This window comes from Panicum hallii, chromosome 6 (assembly GCF_002211085.1).
Source record: "Panicum hallii strain FIL2 chromosome 6, PHallii_v3.1, whole genome shotgun sequence".
NCBI classification, from domain to species: domain Eukaryota; kingdom Viridiplantae; phylum Streptophyta; class Magnoliopsida; order Poales; family Poaceae; genus Panicum; species Panicum hallii.
The window spans coordinates 38,689,427-38,712,045 of NC_038047.1; the positions used below are offsets into that span (position 1 = coordinate 38,689,427).

Below are 22,619 nucleotides of genomic sequence, written 5' to 3' on the forward strand. Positions count from 1 at the left end.
AAAAACCTAAAAAATTCTTCGTAGGAATTAAATATGTTGGAACTTCCGACACTAGACCGGAACTTCCGATAAAACTAAAGCTCTTATACGAAATTCAAAATTAAACTTGAAACTGCAGAATCTAGCTGAATCAAAAGTTGCACAATGATACTAGGAGACTTCTGCAGGTGATCTTTGCAAGCACAACAACTTGAGTACGTAGATCGGCACAAAATAAACTCTAGGGAAGGGTAATACAAACTTTCTGGGACGCACACACACGAGAGGACATTCCACAGGCGACACCAAACCGTCTAGAAGTAAGCTTTAAGAGTAACAAACGTGAATCGAAGGATGAAGATGCTTCAAGTGCTCTTGAGATGAACTTGATTGCCTTTCACTTAAAAGGTTGACTCTCACGCCTCAATCTTGCTCTCACTCAAGCCCTAGCTCAAATCAACTAAAGGATTAGCTCAATGAGGGATTGGGTAGGAGTAGTAAATGCTTTTGAAGGTGTTTGTCTCGGGTTAGGTCAGCAGCAAGTGGGGGGGGGCTGAGGGGTATAAATACCTAAACCCCAAAAACTAGCCGTTAGTATACTGGTTAAGTAATTGTCGGAACTTCCAACACAGGATTGGAACTTCTGACACTTTTAAAACAGCTGGCCGAGGACCCCTTGTCGGAAGAATCCAGCTTCTTCCGACAAGTGTCGGAACTTCTGACCTAGGGTCGGAACTTCCAACACACTGAAACAGACAGAAAACTAGGTGCACAAGTGTGTGATTTTGTATCTCTCCTTGATGATTAGCATCTCAAATAAGCACTTTGACACCTTCATGTTATCCATTCACATCCCTCTTAATAGTACGGTGTTTCCTAAACTCAAATTCAAAATATAAAATAAGTAAGTATCTTTTTTTAAGACCAACATTATCCTTTAAGCAAATTTGGCATCTTTTTTTGCTCTATTTCATTGAATTGAATTTTAACCTGACCAAAACTCGATAAACTTATTAGCTCCTTAATTTTGTATGTTATCAACACTAAAACCCACTTAGGGGGCCAAATGCACTTTCAGGATCACAGCCAGGATCTCGTCCGGGAGGTGGAAGTCCACGCCCGCTGTCGATGCTGACGCCTCGTGCCTCGCCATCGCTGCCACCGGGGATGGGTAGGTTGGCTAGTTGCTGCACCGATTTAGCCCCAGAGAATACTTGCCGATCTGAAGGATAAAAGTCAAGATGAGAACTGGAATCGAGAAAGAGGGAGGAGGAGGAGAGGGAGACCATAGCGGCGATGCACATGAGTAGGAGGACGATCTGTCTCCCGCACCTTACCTCACGGCAGATCTAGGGGGCCTGCCATGCCACCGCCGCCTTCCTTGATGGATCCAAGTGCGCGCGAGAGGAGAGGGAGTTGGTGCCGGAGCTGCTCGATGCTCGACGAGAGATGAGATGGAGGGGTGAAGAGTGACGGCGGTGCTCGCGCCGGAGTGGAGGAGCGTACAGTGCGGGCAGCGACGGCGGCAAGGAGAGGAAAGGGAAGGGGAGAGAGAGAGGGAGGAAGATGAGGAAGAGCTGGGTTTGGTCCAGCAGGGGTTTTCGGAAAAAACGGATTGCGGGAATGGAAGGCGCCCGCGGGCAAAGAGCAGCGCGTTTTGAAGCGACTTGGCGGGCTAGTAATTCACCGTCGTACATGTGCTGTACCGTGAAACGCTCTCGTGCGCGAGGAGGAACCTGTCTTTAAGAAACCCGATAGTGTCAGGATGGGAGCTGAATGGCCATGCGATGAAACCACGAGACGAGTAGCATGCGGAAATTTGGGTTAATGCCACTAGATGCAGCATGCGGATCCTTCTCCTGCAATGGAAATTCAAGGAAGATACGAGTGGCAAACAATTTTGCTAGTTTGTGGGCATGGTGCTTATTAAAGATGTATTAGTGCACAGCACGGACGGGTACGTGTCCATGGCTGCCAGGCGAAGGGACACGACGTTCTGAGATTCAAAAAGATGAACATGTACGTGTGCTGGTTGGCTCGGCCTGCTAGCAAGCACTGCTACAAAAACGATGTATAAAAATGCTACAAAAACGATGTATAGAAATGCTCCATTTTTATTTTTTTTCTAGAGGCAGATCAAAAGATAATCCACGCCTAAAAAAATAGAGTTACTGTAGCAATTGATCCGCCCCTGGATACACCTAGCTGCGAGAAGGGTACTGCACCCGTCCTAAAAATATATTTTTACCCACCCTTACAATTACAAACCCTTTTCGTAGTATGTAGTGAAGAAAATAAAATGACAATATGTTGCTTCGTTGCTCTCACCTGCATGCTACAGGCCCAAGGAAACGGATTAGCAAAAGAATGGAAGTGTCACATCAAAGAGAATCTTATCATTTAGAAGTATTAAATAAAGTCTAATTACAAAACTAATTGCAGAACCCCAGGGCTAATTCGCGAGACGAATCTAATGAGGTATATTAGTCCATGATTAGTGGATGATTACTGTAGCATTATTGTGGCAAATTATGGATTAATTAGGCTCATTAAATTTGTCTCGCGAATTAGCACCCATCTGTGCAAAAAGTTTTATAAACAAATTTTATTCAAGATTCTCTTTGATGTAACGGGTCTAAATTTTAGAGGGGGGGAAACGAACACATCCTAAGAAGGCAATCTCAGCTAGTGCAGATCAGGAAGGGAAATAGATAGGGGCCATGCGGGGATAACAAGGGATTAAACAAGAGATTATTTGGAATATGGACTAAACAAAAGGTTTAAGGAATTGATTGAGACTCTTTTTTTACTCAAAGAAAATCTATTCATATTTTAAAATATTATGCAGTCAACATGAGTGCAACATCCCCAACGGATTGATTCAAAGTTTAAAAAAAACTATTTCTTTTCCTATTTGAATTGATAACAAATCAAAGATAAATGTTGGAACCTTTTAGAAAATTACAAAACCTTTATTCTATTTGATGCTATTGCAACGAAACAAAAAAAACATGGCCCAAAGTTTAAACCATGCAAGTACTTGCCACGGCTGCCAATGACCATCATGTCGTGGCAATTGAGATATATTGCCACGATTTAACCCGTATTGCTACAATTACTCAGGGTGTGTTTGTTTCCCATTATAGGCCTCTAAAAATTTTAGAGGGCTCGGTCCCTCTAAAGAATCGCAGTCTTATTAGAGGCTGGATTAGAGGGTTGTTCGGTGCCAAACCTCTAAAGTTTAGATGTTTCGGGTTTTAGAGGGGTGAAACGAACACATCCTCAGCGTTGCAAAAGTCCAAATTTCTAGTGGTGCAAAATAGAAATTTTGGGATGTGACAAGTCATTAATCCTTATTAACAACTCTAATTGAGTCGCCAACCCCTCGTTATATTCCTAACTCCCTAACATGAATTATGAATCTTGATTATTAAAATTTTAGTTGGGATTAAATGGGCCAAAAACTCAAATAAATTCAACATCCCACCCAATCTAAAATGATGTGCCTACTCTTATCTCTGACCATTTGACACTGTCCACGACACGGTTTTGGTCCATTTGTGGGACGTTGCCATCTCCCCGCTAGACTGGCAATGTAATTTTGTTTTGGTTTTGAATCAAAACAAAATTACATTGCCACGGTTTTGGATCTTATAGTATTATATGTCATGGACTATATTTTTTTTGGAAAACATTGTTATTCATCGGCAATGTCTGGTTAGAAGCTGTTCATTACCAACTTGTTTATACCACTAGTTAAATGCTGGTACATCACTGGGGCTCGTTCGGTTACATAGGAACGGTTCCTGCCCAGGAACCGTTCAGGAATAGGATCGAGTGGATCCCGTTCTTGAACTTGATCCTGGTCTGGTCTGGTTCAGGCCCAGGAACCATTCCTTGCATCAAAAAGTTGTGTTCGGTTGTTCAGGCATGGATTCAAGCTAGCAGAGCAGCAAGAACAGCTGGATGAAAGCAAGCAAGCAAGCATCGAGTTTGCTAGCGGTCTCGTCTGCAGCAAGGTTCCTGGGAAACAAATGAAAAGCAAGCCACTGCACTTCACTCTCACGGTGATCAGTAGCTTCGCTTTCCTTGCGATCCGCATCAGCACATGCCACCCACCCACCGTCACCGTCACCATCACCATCTCACACATCATAAAAAGAAGAAGCCGCCGCTGGCCACATCCAGACTTCCACCAGACCAGGCTGCCTGCTGCTTCCACACACGAACGCCACCAGGCTGCCGGGGTCCTCCGCGGATCGCCCCCTGGCCACGACGCCACCGGGTGGCCCCATGCCCAGCGGGGGTCCACCGCCGCCGGGGCCTTAAGCGTACCCGGCAGGAGAGCCCCCCTGCCGCGCCCTCCGCGGCGCTCGTCTTCCTCCGCACTGGCGTCCTGCCTGGCCACGACGGCGTTCCTGCCGCACGGACGCAGCTGCCGCTGGAGGCTGCTCCAAATCAAGAAACCAGAACAAGAAACGCGAGTACGGGAGAGGAGGGCACGGCTTACCGGCGAGAAGGGGACTAAGAGCGTGGGCGTCGAATGGGATGCGATCGCTGTCGTCGTCGCGGTGGTTGCCGTGCCTCACCGCCGCGCCGTCGTCGTTGCCTCGTGCCGCCAGCTGGTTCCGTTCCGGAGGGTAAGAGGGTAAGGGTGTGTTTGGTTTCAGCTGTCGATTCCTGAAAATCTGATTTCTGAAATCAGCTGTGGGAGAGCTGCTGTAAGCTGATAGCTGTGGGAAAGCTGAAAGCTATTTGGCTGAAACAACTGTCAGCTGTGGATTTCTGTAAGAAATGTCTGTTATGCTCCTAAGATTCCATAAGACTGTTTATATGCTAATTAATCGCATGGATATGTAGACGATCGTTTTGGAAAGGAAATATTCATGTTTGTTAATATTTGACATATATAATAGTTCATGTTTGCTAATTAATTGTGGATGTCTCATAACCCGACATGTCAAACTCCTTTAGACAATCAAGAAACATTATTATCGCAGAGGTAGACATATCTGAACTTGGTATCTCGAGCTTCTTTAGCTGAGGAAGAGAGTTACAGCTTAGCAATAGATTGATGTATCAACATAGCAATATCTCATAAAGATACTTGTGTGGTACATCAATTTTATTCTAAATAGGCATAATAAAATTTAGAATATCTGGACAGAATTGATTTTTGGAGTTCCTTTTGTCAATGGTCCGCATATGGTATTCGCATGTAAATCTCTTAGAACAAACGTCTTGGAGCTCATGTATGACATTCATCTTGGTCTATACAGCAATAAAGAAGTTGAACTTAATGAATGAGAAAACACCAAAAAATAAACCGCATTATATAGAGATAGCTTAGCTAAGGTCTTAGTATTTATCAGTTGTACAGTTTGGTCAAAATGGAGAAGAAAAAAGATCCATGAGCTCCCAATAATTTATGCTAACTTGATTCTACCTCAGCCTTCCTCTCAAATCTTATTGGAATAGCAGGAAAAACAGACAGGTGATGAACTCAATGCTGACCAAAACATGTTTGTTAACCCATTTATTAGCACAACTCATGGAACCTGCAGTGCTCCACATGGCTGTCGCTCTTAGCAGCTTATAGTCATGGTGGCCACAGCTGAACCTGGAAGCCTCTGAAGGACTGATCAGTTAGATTGTAAAATGTACTGAAACCTGAAATAGTGGAGCTGAAAAATATACAAATTAGATAAATCTGTAGATAGTGCTAGATCAGCACAATCCTGTGTAAATATTGATAAGGCCAAAATTTACTACCTGCATTGGTTCCTAGGAGAATCAGTGTATCCAAGCAACTTGCCGATGAACTTGGTTTGCTTTCAACATATCAATTACGAATGGCTATTGCAATGTGTGAATAAAGAAAAGAATCCATGTATTCATACCTTCTCATAGTAAGCAAAGATATGGATTAGAACAGCCCACGTCTGATGTCAAGGAATGAATGATAGCATCGTTATGCGCGTATCTGAAAAAAATCAAATTTCTGTAAGAATATTCAGGGAAAGTGTGAATTTGCCAACAAGACAATTATTTGGTACTGTCATAGTAGGTACTGTCATCTCCTTGGACTTCCCCTTGTTCAAATAACCCTTATGGAAGATGGAGACTGGATAAGTGGATATATGGCTTTGCCATGGATCTTATTTGGCTACATGAATAAGATCAAATTGAATCAGATCAGGGTGATCAAGGTGGCTAGGAAATTCTAAACCCTAGCGATGAAATTTCACATAGGTAGATCATGGTGCTGTTCAAATCGTGTACCCGATCAATTAACTATGAAACCCAAACATAAGGTAACATGAAGACTGAACCTGGAAGATATATAGCTCTATTCACTCATGATTTAGAAGAGACAGATTTTCTCAATGCCATTGACCTTTCCTGACATGAAAAAGTAAACATATCAATCTTAAGGTGCTGTTTGCTTTTTGAGCACAAAGAAAACAAAACTTTGTTCCAATAATGATGAGAAATTTTATTATCAATGCTATTGACCTTTCCTCCTCATAAGGATGCACTGATGTGAAACTAACTTTGAAAATGAGTGAGAAATGTAAAGAAAAAAAATCAATGTGACTAATGAGAGAGGGATCTTATACAGTCCATTGACAGGGATCGGTTTTGATATTGGTTGCGCATAACATTCTCACTCATCTAGCTCAAAAAAAAGATACAACATATGCTGCAAAGAATGATGCAATGCATAGAACTGAAGCACTCAAATTTGACCTGCTGTCAATACTACTCTAAAAATTAGGGGCTTTCTTTCCCTGATGTCTTCCACTGCAACTCAACAAGACGCAGTTGTTCTCTAAGAAATCAATACGAACGTGCTTGAAATTGTATAAGAACAAAACGTATCAGATCAATAAACAACGAAGCAAGCAGTCAGGCTCGATTTGCATTCAAATACCTTGGCGGAGAAAAACTTGGTAAAGGCACTGACCGGACGTCCGACGTCGCCGTGGTCACCTCCAGCCGAGCATCGCAGAACTCGACCCTACGAGCGAGCTCTCTGCTTCGGATCGACGGAGTGGGGGAGGTTTCACGCGAGGGGCCAGCGCCCGTGCCCGCCGGGAGGCCGGAGGCATCCTCGACCCGCGGGGGATGCCAACGGCGGCTGCGAATCGAAGGCGAGCAGGTGGGGACGGCGCCCGCGTGCGCCGGGAAGGCCGAAGGAACCCGCATGCGCCGGGGAAAATGGAGTGGGGGAGGTTTTGCGCGAGGGGCCAGCACCCGTGGCCGCTGGGGAGGCCGACGGCGCAGCGGATGGAAGGCGAGCAGGCGGGGGCGGAGGCATCCACGCGCACTGGGGAGGTCAGAGGAGGCCGGAGGCGCGGCAGGGGGTGCGGCAGGGGGCGGGTGGCGGCGGGGGCGCGTCGGGGGGCGCGGCGGGCGGCGGCGGGGGCCGCGTCGGGGGGCGGCGGGCGGCGGGCGGCGGTGGGGGCGCGTCAGGGGGCAGGGGGAGAGGGCAGGGGAGGAGGCGCACGGGAGATGGATGGGGAAAGGATAGCTCGGGAATGAAAAGAAGCGAGCCGGTACAACTAACCAGTGCAACGCGGCTAATTTTACCTGCGGGAATCGGTAGAATCTGACCTCCAGCCTGCTGCGTGTTCCACTGCGGGAATCGGTGGGAATCGGTCAACTCCGAGAAATCGCTTCGCGTAGCTGAGCTCTTTGGCTGCGATTACAGATTCTCCGAAGCGAATCGGTGGTCCGAATCGGAACCAAATGGAGCCTTAAGTTTGATTCCGGGCCGCTGCAGTGATGGAGTGGCTGAGATGAGCCGCGGATTGGAACCTAGCCGGTCTGAACCGAACAGCCATTCTATGTTGGGTCAAAATTCAATCCGAGCCATGTCAATCCGGCCGAAACAGTCCACGTTCCGGGCCGTTCCGGGCCAAAAGGAACAAGGCCCAAGGGGGAAAAGCTTACTCAATCATTCTTTGACCTCTAGTTAAGGCTCAAGGCTGATCGAGAGTTCAAGTGGGGCAAAACATGGTATTATTACTTCTAGGCATGCGATTAACTTCTAGGCAGTTAGGTTTTCCTCAATGATCGGTCCGACAAATAAATATTCGCCTCATACCAAAACGTAAAATATGGTGATCTGATGCGCCTTTTTCTGTCGACCATTGGTACCATGTATGCTTTGACGTGGTTTTAGCCTACAAGTAGCCGTCTTCGTCACGCTCACGCGGACTGTGGTTTTGATCCAATTGCACAATAGCATGTTGATTTGACTTATTGCTTTGCACGATGAATTTCCTAGGTGAACTCGTGCAGCCGATATTTCGTTACAAAAGCCATACAGTACCAAACTATTTGTTCCATATGGTGGAAAAACAAATTACTCGCCACAGAAAAAGCATGGTTGAATTCAGCAAAAGACTGTATCCGTGATAAATCATCGTGTAGAGCATGCCAAAAGATTCAGGTCCCATGAATAGTGCAAGTGGTGGTAATGGATCTACGTCATATTGCTCCTTTCACAATCCAACTTGATTCTTGTGTATCTCAAAATTGTATAAAATAAAAGTTCAGCTCTTTTTTAGCCCTAACCTTAAATTCTTTGCGCTAAATCTTTAGACCCTTTATCACCGTATATATATTTATAGAAAAGTTAAATTTATAAATAAGGTGTGCTAAACTTTTTTTTCCTTTCGTGAGGATTTGTGTATACAAATTTTTTGATGAACAAAACATTTCGATCCTTGTAGTGGATGGTTCGGTCGCCGCAAGACCTGCAAGTTGTCAGTGTCATGCTTTTGGTAACCCCAAAATTTCATAAAGTTGAGCGCTGCTAGGCTAGTAGATATGGAAATGTATGTCAGTGTTCCGTGTGGAATAGGGTAGAGAAATCTCTGGAGAATTAATTCGGTGATGTCTACTAGGAGAAAGTTGCTGCCACACTGTTGCCACGACACAGTTTTGGTCCATATGTTGTACGTTGCCATCTCCCCGCTAGACTGGCGATGTAATTTTGTTTTGGTTTTGAATCAAAACCCTTAACGTGCATAGCACGGTTTTGGATCTTATATAGTTAGTATATGGCACGGACAATATATATTTTTTGAAAAATATTGTTATCCATCGGCAATGTTTGGTTAGAAGCCGTTCATTACCAACTTATTTGTGCCACTATTTAAATGCTGGTACATTACTAAGGGGAAAAAATCCAGCTCAATCATTGTTTGAACTCTAGTCAAGGCTCTTGAGAGTTCAAGTGGGGCAGCCGTTTTGTTGCTTTCTAACTTTGACACTGTGATTAATTTCAAGGCTCATTACTAATTGAGAGTTCAAGTAGCCGGTTAGTAGTATGGCTAAATTCATCGATAGACTGTCACTACTACAGATCCCCTCATTCATTTTTTACATTTGTCCCGGATGGATTTGGACTCGGGACTAATAAAGACATTAGTCCCAGGTCCAACTGTTAGGGGCCATAGGAGGGGGGAGGGGTATTTAGTCCCGGTTAGAGATACCAACCGGGCCTAAAAATCCCACCAATCGGGACTAATGGTTCCGCGCACTATTTGTCCCGGTTGGAGCCTTCCGGTTGGAGCCTCCAACCGGGACTAAAATCAGCATATTAGTTTCACATGGAGGATAGCACCAGTACGAAAAGTTGAGCTGCGTTTTTTCCCTTTTCGGCAAACACATCAGGACATCTACTTATCTCTCTCATCTCTCATCTCTTGATCTCTCGTCCTCTCCTCTCTCCCCCCTTATCCTCTTCCCTCTCCGCTCCCTCTTCCTCCCTTTTCTTCCTTAGCGTCTAGTGAAGCCACCAGGAGCAGCGGAGCATGGAGGGGCCCAGCCAAGGGCGGCGCAGCCGTCAGGAGCTGCGACGAGCGGCGGCAGCACGGGGCCGCGGCAAGCCGCACCCGCAGCGCACGGCAGCGTGCAATGTCCGCAGCTGGCCGCGGCGGGGCGGGCCGCGGCGCCTGCAACGCCCGGCGTGTGCAGCGCGCAACTGGCAGTATCGGCGGCGTGGGGCTCGGGAGAGCCGCGGCGAATGGCGATGCCGGCCGCGTCTGGCGGCGGCATGTAGGGTCCGCGGCTGGCAGCGATGGCGCAGGGCCGCGGCAAGCGGCGCTCGCAGCAAACGGCGTGCAGCGCCCGCAGCTGGCGGCATCGGCGGCGCGGGCCCGGGCGAGCAGCGGCAAGCGGCGCCTATGGTGGCGTGGGCCACATCCGGCGGCGGCGCGGGGCACGGGCGACCGCGTCGAGCGGCGCCAGGAGCGCGGGGCTGCGGCGAGCCGCGCCTGCAGCGCACGGCCCAGCGGGTCGGTCCGCAGCGAGAGGCGGCGGCGCTGCGTGGCCAGTGGGGCGTGAAGCTTTTTTTATTTTTTTCAGCGTTTGGTCTCTGTTTTTGCCACTCACCGGGATAAAAGATTTTTCAAGTCCCCATTGCTATAACCAGGACTAAAGGTCGGGACCTTTAGTCTCGGACCAACCGGAACCATCGTGGGTTCCCAACCGGGACTATTGAGCTATTGTGTAGCAGTGTGTATCCGCGACAAATCATCGTGTAGGGCATGCCCAAAAATGTAGAGCCCGCAGCCCGTAGTGTGACAGCATATCCATGTATGAATATAGTCTTGGAAAAGTTGAATTCATACAACTAAGTGTTCCTTTTCCATTTGCGAAGATTGATGTCATCAGTGTTCCGTGTGGAATAGTCCTGAAAAAGTTGAATTCATACAAAAAGTTGACCGCTGCTGAGCTAGTAGAGATGGAAATGCATGTCATCAGTGTTCCGTGTGGAATAGGGTAGAGACAAGTCTCCGGAGAATTATTGTTGCGAGACCTTTCTCTGTCATTGACATGTCAGTGTTCCGTTTCGCGATTTCTCCACTCATGCTTACTATCTTGTTGGCCATAGTACTAGATCATACTTGTACCAAACTTCATTTCTAATTTCCTACTATACTATGATGACAACCATCATATATTGCGGTGAAAATTACACTACATATCGTAGTAAAAGAATAATTAGAAAAAAAGAGAGCATCTTTCTAACTATATATTTATTTACTTTTTCGAAGACTTGCTCCCTCACCGTCGACTCGAAGTCTTGGTCCTCGCCTATGTCATCCATCTACAGCCTATTAAAGCTTGCTTTCTAACCTAGCCCTCGCACTGTCATTCACAATACATTATATATATAAGCACCGAGCACCTTCTCTGCTCAAGTCACCACTAGCATCAAACCATGGTTTGCTTGCATCATTTTCCCAGCTACCTTCTCCTGGTCATCGTCATCCTCGCTACCAGCGGGGGTGGATGCCACCAAGATCAAAGTGCTGCCCTGCTACGCCTCAGAGCTAGCTTCCGCTTCCCGGATACAGACTCAAATTATCCGAGGTTTTCATTCTACAGAACTCTTTTGCCGTGGAAGGTAGATACCAGCTGCTGCACCTGGGATGGTGTAACATGCGACGGCACGTCGGGCCATGTCACTGCTCTCGACCTGTCCAGTCTCTGCATCTCGGGTAATCTCAGCTCATCAGACATCTTTGAACTTACCTCCCTTCGCTCCCTTAGCCTTGCTTTCAACAACTTTGATGCAAATCCATGGCCAAACCGCGGATTTGAGCAGCTCACAGAACTCAAGTACCTTGACCTCTCGTATTCTGGTTTGTCTGGTGCTTTGCCCGTCGAGAACGGACAACTTTCCAATTTGGTTGCTCTAAACCTCTCTGGTCTTGACCTTAAAAATTTGAGCCTCCATACCTTGATTGACAGCCTTGGCAATCTCCAGAAACTACATCTTGAAGAGGTAAACATTTCGGCCAGTCCCACCGATTTGGCACATGCCTCTTCTACAAATACAACGTCAGGTCTCAAAGAGCTAATCATGGGGTGGTGCACGATCACCGGTGGCCGTTTTGATACTGATCTTGCTAATCTCTTATTTCATTCCAAGTTTGCCAATTTAGTCACGCTATACCTCTCAGGCTTTGATCTTAAAATTTTGAGCCTTCATACCTTAATTAACAGCCTTGGCAATCTCCAGAAACTACAGCTTATAGAGATGATCATTTCGGCCAGTCCCACCGATTTGGCACATGCCTCTTCTACCAATACAGCATCAGGTCTCAAAGAGCTGACCATGCGTGGGTGCACGATCACTAGCGGCCGTTTAGATACTGTTCTTACTAAGCTCCCATTTCTTTCCACGCTGATCCTTGATGGCACAAATATCAGTGGCCCTACTCCTGTGCCACAACATTTTGCAGATTTCTCATCGCTGGCAGTTCTTATTCTTTGCAGTTGTGGGTTGACAGGGACCTTCCCATCTTGGATATTTCGTATTAAAAGCTTAATGTATCTGGATGTATCGGGAAATGAGAATCTATGTGTAGAGTCGCCAGAGTTCATACAAGGTAGCGCTTTGCAGGTTTTGAGGCTCAGTGGAATCAAGTTTTCAGGAAAAATACCAGAGTCTATCGGCAACCTCCGAAATCTAACTGAATTGGACCTATCTAATTGCCTGCTCTATGGTCCCATCCCGTCCTTTTCTCAGTGGCCAATGATTTCGAGGGTTGACTTGTCAGGTAACAACCTAACTGGTTCATTACCTTCAGATGGCTACCTTTCTCTACACAACCTAACCGGAATTACTCTTAGTAAGAACTCGATAAGTGGTGCGATACCTGCATCTCTGTTTTCTCACCCTTCTTTGAAGTATCTAGATCTCTCGCAAAACAATTTCATAGGAAATTTTCTATTGTATCCCAATATATCTTCTAGTTTGACAAAGATCGATGTTAGTTTAAACAAACTAGAAGGACCTCTCCCAAAACTGTTGTCAAAATTTGTAGGACTAGAATGGCTCGATCTTTCATCAAATAATCTCACTGGAACTGTGGACCTAAGCTTCATAAAAAATTACAAGATGCTCTCCTATCTATCATTATCTTATAATAAGTTGTCTGTTGTAGTTGAAGATGGTAATCACTCCTACGCAGAATATCCAAATTTTTGGGACCATTTGGGGTTGGCATCATGTAACCTATCATATGTACCTAAATTCTTGATGCACCAGAGCAGCATTTTTTATTTAGACCTCTCAAGCAACAATATTGGTGGGCACATACCTGATTGGATATGGGGAATTGGATATTTTGCTCTTAACCTCTCTCATAATTCATTTACCAGCATTAATACAAATCTATCGAATACATCAATTTGTGATTTTGATCTCCATTCCAACAAGATTGAGGGGGCTCTCCCACTACCCCCATGGGGAATAGAGCGAGTGGACTACTCCAATAACCATTTCAATTCTTCTATCATGCCTGAGTTTTGGTCACGCATTAGCTCTGCTACATCCCTGTCATTGGCAAACAACAGCCTTATTGGAGAAGTTTCCCATTTGATCTGCAGTGCAACTTATATTGAAGTTCTAGACTTTTCTTTTAACAGCTTCAGTGGATTAATACCACCCTGTTTGTTGAAACGCAAAGAGCGTCTTAAGATACTGAATCTAAGAGGTAACAATTTCCATGGACCCTTGCCTCAAGACATCATCAATAAATGTGCCCTTCAAATAATAGATCTCAACGGTAACAAGTTGGAAGGAAAATTGCCGGTGTCTATGATCAACTGTCAAATGCTACAAGTCCTGGACCTCGGTAACAACATGATAGTGGATACGTATCCAGAGTGGCTAGGAGTTCTGCCTTTGTTGAAAGTGCTTGTTCTGAAGTCAAACAGGTTTCATGGTCCCATTGATTACGAGATGAACAAACAGACGCATCCTTTCTTTCCAGAGCTGCAGGTTCTGGACCTTTCTTCAAATTCTTTTAACGGTAGCATACCTACACGGTTCCTCAAGCAGTTCAAGGCTATGATGGTGATTTCTCCAGGAGCTCCCAACATGTATGTTGAAATTATTGGAACATTATTATTACCATCATCTCCAAGGAATCGGTCACGGTCTCCCTTATACTACAGGGAATCGGTCACGGTCTCCCTCAAGGGGCAAGAAACAACACTGGTACAGATACTTTCAGTCTTCATGTACATCGATCTCTCCAACAACAATTTCATGGGTGTCATCCCCAACGTGATCGGCGACCTGAAGTTTCTCAAGCAGCTCAACCTGTCCAGGAACTCCTTCACCGGCGAGATCCCTCCCAGGATCGCGTACATGCTGCAGCTGGAGTCACTTGACCTCTCCTACAACCAGCTCTCCGGGGAGATCCCACCCGCAATGGCGGCGATGTCATTCCTCGAGGTGCTCAACCTCTCCTACAACCACCTGTCAGGGATGATACCGCAGTCCAGCCAGTTCTTGACGTTCCCAAACACCTCATTTCTGGGGAACGACAGGCTGTGTGGGAAGCCGCTGGCACGGCTGTGTGAGACGAACCACGCACCGTCAGCTGCTGCTACACCGGGCTCTTCAAAAGAGCTGAACTGGGAATTTTTGTCAGTTGAGGTAGGGGTCGTTTCGGGTTTGGCCATTGTGGCTGCGACCATGCTGCTGTGGGGTAACGGGAGGGGCTGGGTGTACTGGCATGTCGACAAGTTTTGGCTGCAGGTTGTGCAGCCATGGATCTGTCGCCGTCGACACTGAAAATAGATTTCATGTATGTTAGTACGTGTATGGCTCAGTGATGTGTGCAAGAATATGAGCGAGACTAGGCCGTGCTTTCGCTGGACATCGTTGAAGTATGTATATTTCAAATTTGGTGAATAAATTTATGTGGTGCTGTTGTATGTTTAGATACTATTTTTTTTCAAAGAAGAAATTCAGTTGGGGATCTCATCTAAAACTTTCATATCTACTAATATATTATACGATGTTTATTTGATTTGATTTATTAGGGAACGAAACTCTGGTATGCCAGGAAAAAGAACGGTAATATAAAACTAAAACTGCTGAAAAATTAACAAAGCTTACCTTTCGAACTTACTACATGAAAAACCGGATTGCCACTGATCAACATCAAATGCTCGTCATCCATTTTTCTCATTTAAATAAAACTTATACACTTCAGGAAATTGAAGATTTATTGGGTTTTTTAGAGCAACTCCAACGTGAAGTCCTAAATCTGGATCCTAAAATTTATATTAGAGTCTGATTTGTTTAGTTTAGGACCTATAAAATTTATTAATCTCCAACCCTCGGGTCTCAAATCCCATCATTTCCAACTAATTCAGTTTTGTTGTTGCCTCACGCGTTGTTTCCCGCCTACATACAGGACCGCTGGTTTCGAGTCCCTGATTGGGGGCCCGTTCCGTTCGGACCAAAAGAAATTTGATAATTATTTGTAAAATAGGGTCTCTGTTGGATCAGTTATTTTAGTGTTCAGTTCTATATTTCAATTTCCAACTCATTTTAAGACTCGTGTTGGAGTTTCTCTTAAAAATGCTGGCGTTTGGAGCTCCCTCCGGACTTCCCGCGACGCGTGGCGCCCCACGCGAGCTCTCCGGCTCCGAGCGCTACAACTGCAAGTCTAAAAGGCTGCAGCCAATAGGAACTGCACACTCCCCTTCAAAAAGAAAATAGAAAATGCATGCTTCTTTTTTATATGCAAGAACCGTACAACTGTACAAGGCTAGAGTGCTTAATACAGTGGAATAAGACACACAACGATGTTCCACTCATCAGCACCGAGATGGTCTGCTGTGTGGAATTCGTGCTCGTTTTTTTTTTCAGTAAAGACGCAGATGTTTATCTACAACGCACAATCACTCAAAAATACAGTACCTTCCACCCATACAAGCATCTCCGAAATACTGAACCGGAAGTCAACACAGGCATCTCGCTGTCGACGGACATGTCGCCTACCACTGAAAGAATAGCGCCAGTTAAATATTGGAATAATTCAGAAAAATGCGAGAACCCATGTCGAGTCTACAATATCAAATCCGGATGAGCAGGTTCCGCCACAAAAAACCTTATCAGCTGAGTTACACTCGCTTCACGGAATCGGTGTGCGTTGTGCTTCAGAGGACTCGTGACGCGGCGGCTGGGCCCCCTCGCTCGGCTTTGCTGCTGCTCGGACGTAAACAATTTGCCCTGTTGCCGTGTGTATCTGGTTCAACTTAATATTTATAATGTATCATTTGTTATTCTTAAAAAAAATGTATAAACTTATGCCCCTTACCAGCAGGTTAGATAACATATTAATGAAAGAAAACACCAACACATCATTTCAATATTGTACGACAAATTTTGAGTTACTAATATGTTTTTTCTTATACACGCAAGAAGTAAAAAATATGTGATTAGACCTGCCCTTAATGTATTTAGTCAACTTGAAAAAAAAACTTGCAGCTAATTTAGGCATGGTGCAGTAGTCTGTCTGTGATAACCACACGAGTAGCTGAGTTGCAGTGACCTTAATTGCTTGTTTTTAGCGTATTTTGTCATAAGGCATTGTTATTGCTTTCAATGCAAATGCATCTGATGATTCTACAAACAAGACAACGAAATATATTACAAAGAAAAGTTAGGTCCACTAACATCCTATTTTTTTAGTTTTTGTCGATTGTGTAACAGAAATAAAATATAAATTTTTATATGTACTTATAGGTCTCGCTCATCTTCTAGAAAAAAACTGCCAGGAAGGTGACGGCGGAGATGATGATGATGATAATAATAGTGCAGATGCCTATACTAAAATTAGGTAATTCCGTGCATCGTCTTCACTTATTAGTTTGCACACATATTCTAATATTTTGGACGAGATCTAGGTAACAAGTCTTTTGCATGTCCTAATTATATAGAACCAAGTGACATGATTTATATAGTTTTTTTTCTTTACAGCCCAAGCGACGATGCATAAATTCTGGTCATTTTTTAGTTTGATTATCGCATCCATTTTGTATGCACCCATTTCAATCATCCTTTTATGTGTCTGGTGTGAAGTCTGATGACCTTAAAAAACTAGATCGATACACACTTTTTCTTTTTTTTTAGGAATACATGTGTTTGTTAAGCTCATGGCTATAAACAAATTCACTTTTCTCCTTATTTGGATCAGTATAGCTAAATTATTTGGTAACTATAAATTCTGATCATAAGATATAAACATGTAACCTATAACTATACATTGGCATACTTTCAAAATATGCTGTTATTTTATTATAGATATTTTCATACCCAATATTAGAATTGTGATAGGGCACGCAAAGCGCGTTTAATGTTCTAGTTAACAAATAGCTCTATATACAATAATTAAAAATTAAAAATTTTAAAAAAAGAAAATTAAAAATTGTTTACAACAGAGAGAGGAAGAGAGGAAGGGAAAGAAGAGCTCATCCTATACGATCTAGACATGTTTCTATCAAAGGGAAGTAACTCCATTCAGCTCGGTGCATAAAGCAAGGCAAAATATTTAGTTACTTTTCTTCGTTTTTAGCTTTGTTCTTTTCCTCTTCTGTATAGCTAAGAAAAGAATGGCACAACTGGGCTGGCCAATGGACTTTAGCTACTCAATGGGCTGATTTGAGTGGATTTGTTGGGCTGCATCAAAATTTAGAGATGATCTAGATGGCAGTTGTATAACCCGAGACATGAGATACGGCCCAAGTGCCCTCAGTAGCAGCTTAATTGTGTCCAAAAACAATGTTTCTGAAAACCAGTTCTTGCAATTCTCCTTTCCCACGTGGTTGGTACTCCTCCATTAGTGCCTTATTGGAAGAAGCTAAAGGAGGGAGCTCCAGCCAATTTCGGTACAGGGCTATTATCTGCGCTACAGTACAAAACATGATTATTCTATACTTTAATCATACTCTTGTTTGTGTTAACTTGATTTGTGAATGCATTGGTCATTTACAGTGAAAAAAGGAGCAACCGAAAGCTTCCGGTTAAGCATACTAACCAGCTACAGTGGAGCAAAATAGCATTTAGTACACTTATATACTAGAGAAAATTCTTTATTTGATACCAAGAAGTCTCAATTCCTTCCATAATCCTGAAAAGTTTTCCTCCCTTATGCCGCATTGACTCTAACTTCTATTTCTTATTTGCATTTCCATCCGCCCCGTCACTTAAATCAAGTGAACAGTAACCAATTGATTTTGTTTCCTAAGAACAAAATGACCACCAAATCACCTTCCAAATTTATGAAAAGTAAATTCCACCGCCGCCCTAAACTCGCAAAAAAGTACAATGCGATACTCAAAATTGTGTCCTATGAGAGTTAATATTCTTTACAAATTCTCTACAGAAAACAGCAAAGAGAACCATAAAAATCTTCAGGAACACAAGAGAATGGCCAAGCCTTTTCTAATTTAGCCACCCCATGTGCAATGTGTCGGTATTTTACTGCCACACCCACTGAGGGATACCCCCGAGGTAGTGAGTTTGCATGTAGAGTGTCACCGAGATCAGAAACTCGAAGGTGCAAGGAACATAAGGTTTAGACAGGTTCGGGCCGCCGAGAGCGTAATACGCTACGTCCTGTGTGGTTTGTATTGCCTTTGATGGTGATTGTCCCCGAGAGGTCGGGTCCCTTCCCGTCCTTATATAGTCTGGGGGGACAGGTTTACATGGAAGTTCTAGTCGGATACAAACCCAGGAGTCCTATCTGAGTACTTGTCGGGTAGTTTTCTACCGTGTCCGACTAGTTTCGCTACTGTATGAGCAGTTCTACTACACTAATTACAATAAATGTAGCGCGTGGGCTATGTCCCATCCCGTAGTATCCTAAGAGAAGTACGCCACGAAGACAGTCCCGTGTGCCCGGGTCTGACAAGCCCCCGAACTCTTCGTAGCCGAGTACTGCAGGCGTCCGAGTACTTCTGAAGGCATCTTCGAGTTCTCCCGAACTTCGTCTTGAAGGCATCCTCCGATTACTTCCTTGGCTGCGTCGAGGCTGTGAGGTGCTCGTACCCCGAGTAGTTGTCCGGTCTTCTTTTATATGGGGTGCGATTAAACTCGCACTCCATATGGAGTAGCCTCCAAGCCTTAGATTGACTCGTAGAATCAGGCTGAGGGTCAATTTAATCTTGATTCTTCTATCCTTATCTTCTAGCAGATTTAAAAAATAAGTTGCTGATGACACGTGTCCTGCAGTCCCCGAGCCTTGAATCCAAATCCCCAAGATTTGGAATTAAGGATCCAAATAATTGTGGCATGCAATATATGATGTTAAAGACTTGATGGTGAACATGAGCAAATCGGTTTAGTAAATTTGAAAAATCTCTTTTTTGGGGATAAATTCCCTGAAAAAATGGTTAAACAAATAACATCTCCAACAAATACCCAAAATTACCTCTCAAATCAATCTTTGTGCCCTGAGCCAAAAAAATAAGACCTCTAGGTAATAATCTAAACAAACCTTTTATTTTGGAATAAAATCTTTAAAATAATGGTTAACAAACATCTACCAAAGATAAATCTTAAAAGCCTCTTGGATCGGGTGTTGTCGAGTAGTTTTACAACGTCCAGCATGTAAGCATGAGAGCTGTCCCTTGAAGCACGCTGAGTGTCTTGTCCCATCGAGCCCTCGAGCCAAGGAGCCAGATGATAAGCATAGAGTAGACGTAGCAAACGGTGGCGCTAGCCCCCGAGGCTAGGCATTGGGCAAGTAGCCGCTGAGTCTTGAATAGTCGATGAAGCCATCTAGTTGGAATCGATCCCGACTAGGATTGCAGTCAAGATGAGTAGTCGAAATAGTCGAATAGATGTAGAACTAGTCGTAAACTAGTAAACCTCTTGCCATGGGAGCGAGGCCCCTTCAATAACATAGTGTATAAGTCGAATTCTAGTAATATGTTACCGGAAATAAGGGAGCAAGGCCCCTTTAGCAAACTTGCGCGTAGTACCAGTCGTAAATCAGTAAAACGGAGTTGTACTGGAAAGTATGAGTGCAAGACCTCTTTAGTAACTCAAGATACTAGTCGGAAGCTAGTAATTTGTTACGGGAAGTATAGGAGCGAGACCCCTTCAGCGAACTTGCATGTAATACCAGTCGTAAACTAGTAAAATGAAGTTGTAGTGGAAAGTATGTGCGCAAGGCCCCATCAGTAACTCAAGGTACTAGTCGTAAACTAGTAATTAGTTACTCGAAGTATGGGAGCGAGGCCCCTTCAGCAAACTTGCACGTAATACCAGTCGTAAACTAGTAAAATGAAGTAGTACTGGAAGTAATAATCTCCAGGCACCAATAGAAAATATCCTAATTGATCAAGGATGAAAACAGCGTAGATGCTCGACATTCCAAGAATTAGGAACAACTTGGCCATCAGGGTACTATAAACGATAAGATCCAGGTCATGTAACCTTATGCACAATGAAAGGCCCTTCCCATCACAAATTGAGCTTGTGTAACCCGATGTCATCCTAGATTCATCGAAGGACCATATCTCCAATATTGAAAGAGCATCGTTGAACATTCTTGTCGTGGTAATGACGAACGCCTTGTAAGTAACGGGCCGACTGGAACAAAACATTACATCTGATTTCCTCAGCTGAGTTGAACTCGAGATGTCGTGCGGTGTCAGCCTCGCCTTCTTCAAACATCTCCAGTCGTGGAGACTTCCATATCACGTCAGCTGGTAATATAGCTTTAGACCCGTATACGAGAAAGAAAGATGAATGTCCTATGGCTTTGCTTGGTTGTGTGCGAAGCCCTAGATTACTGATGAGATCTCATTGATCCACTTACCATCCTTTTTGTTGTTCTCATCATAGAGTCTTTTCTTCAATCCATTAAGAATCAAGCCATTGGCACGCTCAACCTAACCACTGGCCCGCAGGTGAGCCACTGAAACATATTTGACTTCGATGGAGCTGCGCTCACAGAAATCCCAGAACTGATGCGCGTGAAAATTGGATCCCAGATCTATAATGATAGTGTTGGGAAAGCTAAAATGATGTAAGATATCGTAGATGAAAGTAACCACTCAATCCATATAGAGCGTTGCGATAGGTTTGTACTCGATCCACTTGATAAACTTATCAATAACCACCAACACGTGTGTGAAACCTCCTGGCGCAGTTGTTAAGCGCCCTATCATGTTCAGGCCCCAGCATGCAAACAGCCATGAAGGTGGTATGGTGATGAGATTATGAGCCGGAACATGAGACTATTTGCCAAAGAATTGACAGTTGGTACACCGGCGAACGAGTGCTTCGGCATCTGCCAAAGTAGTCGGCCAGTAGAAACCAAATCGAAATGCCTTGCCGACTAGTGTGCGAGAAGCCGCGTGGTTCCCGCATACGCCTTCGTGGATCTCTTGGAGTATCTCTTTGCTTTCCTCCATGCTGACACACTTCATGAGTATGCCTAATGCTGATCCACGCTTGTACTGGTTACCCCCGACTAAAACATACCCTTTGCTGCGCCTTAGGATGCGAGTAGCTTCAGCACTTTTTGGATTGACGCTGGGGATAGTTTGTGCTCCTGGATGTAGTCGATGAAGACCACCCTCTAGTCGACCTCGATCATCAAGACCTCTAGGTCGGGTTCCTGAGGACCCCGAGCGATGGAACCTGAGTCTGGTGCCTTGATGGAAGGGTGATGCAACTTGTGAACAAAAACTCCCGGTGGGACATTAGCTCGATCAGAGCCCAGTTTGGAGAGAACAACCACGTAAACATTGTTGTCGCGAATCACATGGTGAATTTCCAACCCCGAGAACTTGTTCTCGAGCTTACGTATTTTCGTAATGTATGCGTCCATGGTATCCTTGTTGATGTCCCACTCCTTGTTGACTTGTTGAACCACCAGTGAGGAGTCACCATAGATGAGTAGTCGCTTGATGCCCAGAGAGACTGCCAAGCGTAGCCCGTGCAATAAAGCCTTGTACTCGGCTTCGTTGTTAGAGACCTCGAATAGTATTTGGAAAATGTATTTAAGCTGTTCTCCTCTCTATCTGATGAAAAGCACTCCCGCGCCGCCACCACCGAGCTTGAGTGAGCTGTCAAAGTATATGACCCAATGCTCTGGCTGGTTGGTTGGGGTTTACACTTGGTTTTCTCACCACTCCGCCATGAAATCGACTAGTGCCTGTGACTTGATGGCTGTCCAGGGCTTGAAGTCGAGCGTGAGGGCTCCCAGCTCCACGGCCCACTTGGAAATGCGCTCGGTAGCATCCTGATTGTGGAGGATATCCGTCAATGGGAAGTCGGAGACCACCAGGATATTGTATGCGTCGAAATAATGGCGAAGCTTCCTGGAAGTGATGAGTATACCGTAAAGTAGTTTCTGAATCATCGGGTAATGAACCTTGGATTCATAGAGGACTTTGCTGATGAAGTAGACTGGTCGTTGCACCCCGAAGGTGTGGCCTTCCTCCTAGCGCTCCACCACAATTGCCGTGCTGACGATGTGAGTAGTCGCGGTGATGTAGAATAACAGATTCTCGCCTAGTTGGGGAGCCATTAGGATGGGGGCGACTGCAAATGGTACTTGAGATCTTGCAGCGCCTGGTTTGCCTCCTGGATCCACTTGAACTTGTCGTGATGCTTGAGCAATTTGAAGAAGGGTAGTCCCCTTTCTCCAACTCGGGAGATGAATCGATTCAAAGCTGCCATGCAGCATGTGAGCTTTTGGATGTCCTTGATCATCCTTGGAGCATCCATGGCTGTGATGGCATTGATCTTCTTCAGGTTGGCTTCAATTCCTCGGTGACTGACAATGAACCCA

At 44.8% G+C, this 22,619-nt stretch overlaps 1 protein-coding gene and 1 long non-coding RNA gene across 7 annotated transcripts; one reads left to right on the forward strand and one right to left on the reverse strand.

Moving 5' to 3' along the window:
• Positions 1–3,948: 3,948 nt before the first annotated feature.
• LOC112898430 lies at positions 3,949–7,418 on the reverse strand. Of its 5 annotated transcripts, none has more exons than XR_003229829.1 (4): positions 6,947–7,417; positions 5,752–6,381; positions 4,490–5,663; positions 3,949–4,427 (listed from the first exon to the last, which is right to left on the reverse strand). It is a non-coding gene; the product is annotated as an uncharacterized LOC112898430 (long non-coding RNA). The 5 variants fall into 5 exon arrangements; XR_003229828.1 differs by having other exon boundaries at positions 5,752–6,376; positions 6,914–7,417; XR_003229827.1 differs by having other exon boundaries at positions 6,914–7,417.
• A 3,764-nt stretch (positions 7,419–11,182) lies between these two features.
• Positions 11,183–14,675, forward strand: LOC112896398 (receptor like protein 22-like). Of its 2 annotated transcripts, none has more exons than XM_025964353.1 (2): positions 11,183–13,890; positions 13,966–14,675. In XM_025964353.1, exons 1-2 carry the CDS (start codon positions 11,219–11,221, stop codon positions 14,588–14,590), a joined length of 3,297 nt encoding a protein of 1,098 aa, XP_025820138.1. In that variant the 5' UTR covers positions 11,183–11,218; the 3' UTR covers positions 14,591–14,675. The 2 variants fall into 2 exon arrangements, with proteins under 2 accessions (XP_025820138.1, XP_025820139.1); XM_025964354.1 differs by having other exon boundaries at positions 11,185–12,563; positions 12,951–14,675.
• Positions 14,676–22,619: the final 7,944 nt, after the last annotated feature.

Coding starts and splice junctions, on each gene's coding strand:
- LOC112896398 (XM_025964353.1), top strand. CDS start 11,219: ATGGTTTGCTTGCATCATTTTCCCAGCTACCTTCTCCTGGTCATCGTC. Junction 13,891..13,965: donor TCTCCAGGAGCTCCCAACAT/GTATGTTGAAAT, acceptor CTTATACTACAG/GGAATCGGTCACGGTCTCCC.